At 43.1% G+C, this 6,821-nt stretch overlaps 1 protein-coding gene across 2 annotated transcripts in view; it reads left to right on the top strand.

Moving 5' to 3' along the window:
• CHRNA9 (cholinergic receptor, nicotinic, alpha 9 (neuronal)) overlaps positions 1-6,821 on the top strand; it is a 19,417-nt gene that overhangs the window by 3,927 nt on the left and 8,669 nt on the right. For both annotated transcript variants that reach the window (XM_005877462.2, XM_005877461.2), the window contains exon 4: positions 3,850-4,382. In XM_005877462.2, coding sequence (XP_005877524.1) covers positions 3,850-4,382 — 533 coding nt within the window. The remainder of the gene's footprint in view (positions 1-3,849; positions 4,383-6,821) is intronic.

The raw sequence follows: 6,821 nt of genomic DNA on the forward strand, positions 1-6,821 counted from the left end.
GATAAGGACAATGTAATACCTTAATCAATAAAGAAATTTAAAAAAAATCTGTGCCCGGCCTCTCCCCTGGCCTCTGGCGGTTGGTAGCAGTCTTTGTTGTTCTTTGACTTACAGAAGCATCACCCCAATCTCTGCTCCATCTTCCCACGGCATTTGCTCTGTACTGTCTGGGCCACATGTTCCCTTTTAATATGTTTTCTTCTTTAATTGATATCAGAGAGAGGAAGGCAGAGGGAGAGAGAGATAGAAACATCGATGAGAGAGAAACACTGGGGATTGAACCAGCAACTCAGGTATGTGCCCTGACTGGGAATCAAACCAGTGACCTCCTGGTGTATGAGACGATGCTCAACCAACTGAGCCACAGGGGCCAGGCACACAAGTTTCCTTTTAAAAGGACAGCAGCTGTGCTGGATTAAGTATCCACCCTACTATACCTCATCTTAGCTAATTACTTCTGTAATGACTCTATTCTGAATAAGGTCACATTCTGAGGTGCTGAGGGCTAGGATTTCAACATATGAATTTTGGGAGGGACACAATTCAACACATAATAGTGGTGTTCCCTTCTCCAAGATCACGTATCAGTAACAATGATACTACTAAGATTAAATCAGGATGGACCAGCTGGAAGCTGGCCTATGGATACTGGACTTTGTATGGAGAGGAGGAGGAACGAGGTTATAAGGTCACCAGTTGGCTGATCTCAGAGCAAGGGGCCTTGAGTAAATGTAGGTAAGCTTTATGTTTCTCAAACTGTAAAGAACACATGAATCACCCAAGGAGCTAATCAAAATATGGATTCTGAGTCAGTGGGTCTAGGCTAGAGTTTTTTATTCTGCACTTTTCTAAGCTCCAGATGTTAGAGCTGATGGTCCGTGGGCCACATTTTGAGAAGGAGCCAGCTTGTTCTGTCACAATTCAGGCTCCGTTGCTCCACCTATTGTTAAAGGAGCTTCAATCTCTTTTTATTCTGGAACTCAAGTTTCCATGGGCTGGGAAAGGCTCCTCTTGGGCTCAGAACAAGGTGAGTGAGGGGCGGCTCAGGGGATCTCTCCTAAGAGAGAGCTCAGCCTGCAAGTGGGCACGAGTGCCCCTTCAGGAAGCAGCACTGGTGGGATGGATGGTGGGACTGAGTGCACAGACGAGTCTACGCTGAGGGTCCAGGCACTCTGGTGACCGAAAAAACTGGCTGACTCACTGTTCTCTCCTTCACCAGCCCACTCCTCCGGTTCCGGGGTGGGATTCTTACAGCCCCCACCGAGAAAGACCTGTGTGCACAAGTGCAAGGTGATTAAGATCAGCTCAGTCTTTGATCAGCTCCAAGGGGACAAGGGGCTGCCTGGAGGGCGCTAAGTGGCTGAGGAAAGGGAAGAAAAGAGGGAAACAAATGACATATCCTCAGGGTCAACCTGTTCTGTCGACCTCCATTTTGAAAGTTGGTCCCTGTCATGTTTCATATTCTGGTTGAGAACACGGAGCCCAGTTAGAAACACAGGGAAGGGAAAGAGAAGAAAGGAACATATATTGGACCCATACTATTGTCAGGCAGAGTTGGGGCTTTGCAAAGGGTGGTAGATAGAATAACCGCCCCCAAAGTGTCTAATCCCGGAAACCTGTGAATATGTTACCTTACGAGGCAAAGGGGACTTTGCAGGTGTGATTACAGCAAGGATTTGAGATGAGGAGATTACCTGGTGGGCCCAATGTAAACAGGAATTCTTATAAAAGAGGGGCAGGAGGGTCAGAGTAGGAGATGCCATGAAGGAAGCAGAGGGCAGAGTGATGCCCTGCTCCATGGCATGCAGGCAGCCTCGAGGAGCTGGAAAAGACGAGGAAAGGGACAGTCCTTCAGAACTTCCACAGGAGTGCAGCCTTGTCTGCATCTTGATTTTAGGATTTCTGACCTCTCAGAACTCTAGAGATGTTCAATTTGTATTGTTTTAAGACACTAGGTTTATGGAATTTGTTACAATAGCAATAGAAATTAATACATATAATTTACTTACTTAATCTAATGTTCAAAAAGAAACTTTAAAGTATTATACTCCTTACTTTTACAGGTGAGATGTAACTTGCTCCAGGTTATAAAACCTGAACCAGGTTTTGAACCAAAATCTCTTGGTGACGTTTCTATGATGTCATGACACTTTCTCCAGGAGAATGGGCCTTAATTATTCAAGCAACGCATTTACCTACCTACCTACCTACGTCTCTTCGTCAAATCTTTCTTCTGGGCAAGGCATTCTGTAATGTGTTGAAGAATAAATTAGGATTTTAAAACTCAGTCTCTGGCCTGGCTGGTGTGGCTTAGTGGTTGAGAGTCGACCTATGAACCAGGAGGTCATGGTTTGATTCCCTGTCAGGGCACATGCAGGCTCGATCCCCAGTGGGGGTGGTGTGTGTGTGTGCAGGAAGCAGCCAATCAATGACTCTTTCACCATTGATGTTTCTATCTCTCTCTTTATCTCCCTTCCTCTCTGAAATCAATAAAATATTTAAAAAAACACACAAAACAAACGATGAATATTTAATCTGACTGGAGAGGCAGGAAAGGCTTCTCATAGGAGGTGAGTCTTTTTAAAAATTTACTTTAAAATTTTATTTATCAATTACAGTTGCACACACAAAACAAATGATGGATATTTAATCTGACTGGAGAGGCAGGGAAGGCTTCTCATAGGAGGTGAGTCTTTATTAAAATTTACTTTAAAATTTTATTTATCAATTACAGTTGACATTACTAGTGCTTTAAGAAGTGGGTCTTGAACAATGTATTAGATTTGTTCATGCAAAATATTATAGATAGAAGAAAGGGTTTGAGTGAAGGAGGGAAACTCACAGGATGTGTTAGGGTTTCAGCCCTGGTGGGTGGAGTGTGAGTGAAGGAGACCGTGGGAGACATCAGGCTGGAAAGTGAGATGGGAGTAGATCATGGAACATCTGGGACACTAAACTAAGGAGGTTTGGAGTATTTGGTGGACAATAAGAAACCATTGCAAGTTTTGAGCTATAAAATCTGATCAGAGAAACCAGGGAGATAAAACAGTAAGATATTGGTTTTAAAGTAAATAAATAGGAATGCCTTTAAACTCTTCCCTCTGGCTTCTGGGGAGCACCAGTGTGCAATTAAAGGGAGAAAATAAAGTGAGGTCAGGATATGCTACCTTCCTATAGAGTTATCTTTGGCTGTCTGTCCCTGAACAGAAGGTCATAACTCCTATTATGACTTGATCAACAGTCAATATGCCTTGCAATGGTGGTGGAGAAAGAGAAATCCCCAAAGGAAAATAAAAATTCTGTACCCCAAATTGCCAGGCATAAATGTTGACAAAGCAAAAAGAACATTTATCCAGAATACATTATTATATCTCAAATTCTGGGTGAATAAAATTTTGTCCATGTTTTCCAAAAGTTCTACTACACATGTACAACTTTTCCAACAGCAACAAAAAGTTGCCTGAATATTCTTGTGCCCAAAGTTAACAAAATCAGGTAAGCAGAACCTCCCTTTCAGATTTTAGCTTTGACAGGTTTACATTTTGTCTGGATTTATAAGTCATTATACCTGGACCAGCAGAGTGGTATTGGGAATAGAGAGGAAGGGACGTAAAGCAGAGATGCTTTTAAGGAAGAGTCCAAGACAACTTGCCCCTCACTAATCACAGGAGATGAAGGAGAAGAGAAAATTAGAGTTGATTTCAGATTTTCATGCCAAAGTAACAGGGAGAATGGTGACCCACAGCCAAAGACATTAAAGTGATGGACACAGGGTGGTGAGCTGTCTGGAATGGGAAGTTGGTGAGTTATTCCAGCAAGCTGCTTTCATTTTCTTCCTCTCACTTTCAGGGCTGACGATGAATCTTCCGAGCCTGTGAACACCAATGTGGTCCTGCGGTATGATGGGCTGATCACCTGGGACGCACCAGCCATCACCAAAAGCTCCTGTGTGGTGGACGTCACCTACTTCCCCTTTGACAACCAGCAGTGCAACCTGACCTTTGGTTCCTGGACCTACAATGGCAACCAGGTAGACATATTCAACGCCCTGGACAGTGGAGACCTCTCCGACTTCATTGAAGATGTGGAGTGGGAGGTCCATGGCATGCCTGCGGTGAAGAACGTGATCTCCTATGGCTGCTGCTCTGAGCCTTACCCCGATGTGACATTCACTCTCCTTCTGAAGAGGAGGTCCTCCTTCTATATCGTCAACCTCCTCATCCCCTGCGTCCTCATCTCTTTTCTGGCTCCCTTGAGTTTTTATCTCCCTGCAGCCTCTGGGGAAAAGGTCTCCCTGGGAGTGACCATCCTGTTGGCCATGACTGTATTTCAGCTCATGGTGGCAGAGATCATGCCGGCCTCAGAAAACGTCCCTCTGATAGGTGAGTTCAAGTGTCTTGCACTTTGAGCCCAACTTTGTAGTGACTGCAGTGATATGTATGCCTTTAAACTTATTAACAGTTAGGCCAGCTTCACACTCAACACAGGCTGTCACATCCTTCATTTAGTGTCTTCAGTTGGCATCGTTGAATACAGGTGTGGCTGTTGGAAACAAAACTGGCCTTGTGGTCTCCAGACTGACCCAAAAGAAGATTGAGGGGCAATATGTTTTAGAGCAATGGTTCTCAAAGGGAGGTAGGTCCCCAGACCCACAGCATCAGCATCTTTTTTAGAAACGCAAATTCTCAGGGCCCACCCTAGACCTAATGAATTAGAGACCCTGAGGGTGAGGGCTGGCATCTGTTTTAATAAGCTTTCTGGGTGATTTTGAGTTTAAGGCCTTGATTTTTTTAAAGTCAAAAGAAATCTACATTTGAACTCTGACTTCACCATTCATTCCTTGATCAATCTTTGACAAGTTATTTAATCTTTGAGTCTCTGCTGCTACCTCATCAGCAAAATTCATGTAACTGCTACCTCATGTGTCATTGCTTAGCTCAGAGCCTGGCATATGATAAGTACTGAGTGAAGAGTGACTCTTTTTATCTTTTCACATCACAAAGGGTCTCTCCTTGGGAAGAATGGTAAACGTGTTAGAAATGAACTGGTTTTAAGCCTACCACCTACCCTTAAAAGAATAATTCTCAGCCTTTATTGGGTATAATAGGTGTGTGAGGGCTTGTAAAAATTCAGGTTCCTATATCTATAGAGTTTAATTTAGCAATCTTGGGCAAGATTTGAGAATCTGAGGTGATTCTAAAGTGGATCACATTTTTAAAAATCTGCAATAATGAAATGTCCTCCTAAGGGTAGAATGTAGACTGAGACTACAATTCCTGTCTCCTGTATTTTTTTTACCTACCTCATTCTGAGTTCCCTCCTAACACCTTCAATACCTACACCCTGCCACCAAGGATATCACTCAGCTGCAACACCTCTATGTCAATGCTGTGCTATTGTAAAAGATGCTTACCCTTCCCTAACTGATTTGGATCAGTGGATACAGTGCCGGCCTGCGGACTGAAGGGTCCTGGGTTTGATTCTGGTCAACGGGACATGCCTGGGTTGCGGGCTCTATCCCCAGTAGGGGGTGTGCAGGAGGCAGCCCGATCTCTCTTAATCATTGATGCTCCTATCTCTCTCTCCCTTCCTCTCTGAAATCAATAAAAATAGATTTAAAAATAAAAAAATAAATTTTAAAAAAGTTGCTTACCCAAATAAAAAGCTAGACCCATTTTTTAGTTCCTTAAAGTAGACAATGAGGAGAAATTTTAGAACAAGAGACTTACAGACCAATATCAAAGGGATATTGCATTGCCCCCTTTACCCTCCACTGAATCCCGTATTATTTAATATTAGAGACTCAGTGAATGAAATTCATGCACTAGCAGGGTCCCTGGTGGCTGCCGGCTGCCAGCTGGGGTCTCCCTCCCTCCCCCTGGCCGGCCCTGCCCCCTGGTAGAACTGGATGCACTCCCAGTCAAGAGGACAATTTGCATACTACGTTTTTCTTCTATAGAATTCAGATGTTACTACATTGATTTCTCTGTTTGGAGGTTTGTTTCTTACATCTCTCCAAGCAAAACACAGACACAGACACACACAGACATACACACACCTTTTTAAGAGATAGACATAGAAGGTTCTCTAATCCCCATCGCACCACTAACGAGGAGGAGGTATATTGGCATTTTTTATGACCTCTTCTGAGAGGCAGAAATGATGGACAGTGATGATATCCAATCATAACCCTATCTGAGGCAGCACCAATTGGTAAATCCCTCTCCCTTCTTTAGCAGTGACATTCAACAGCAAGCTGGCTCAGTTCTAAAGAGCAATGTCTCAGGACATGTGTTGGAAATTTTGCAAGCATTACTTCTTCTATTTCTGTGATAATATAAAAATGTATTTTTTTGGAGTACCCATACAACTGTCAGCTGATTTCTCAACAGAAACTATGCAGGCCAGAAGGGAGTGGCAAGAAATATTCAAAGTGATGAATACCAAGAACCTACAACCAAGATTACTTTACCCAGCAAAGCTATCATTCAGAATGGAAGGTCAGATAAAGAACTTCACAGATAAGAAAAAGCTAAAGGAGTTCATCACCACCAAACCAGTATTATATGAAATGCTGAAAGGTATCCTTTAAGAAGAGGAAGAAGAAGAAAAAGGTAAAGATACAAATTATGAACAACAAATACACATCTATCAACAAGTGAATCTAAAAATCAAGTGAATAAATAATCTGATGAACAGAATAAACTGGTGATTATAATAGAATCAGGGACATAGAAAGGGAATGGACTGACTATTCTGGGGGTGGGGGGGAAAGGGTGTGGGGGGTGCGGGAAGAGACTGGACAAAAATCGTACACCTAT

Source organism: Myotis brandtii, unplaced genomic scaffold (genome assembly GCF_000412655.1).
Source record: "Myotis brandtii unplaced genomic scaffold, ASM41265v1 scaffold520, whole genome shotgun sequence".
Taxonomy (NCBI): Eukaryota; Metazoa; Chordata; class Mammalia; order Chiroptera; family Vespertilionidae; genus Myotis; species Myotis brandtii.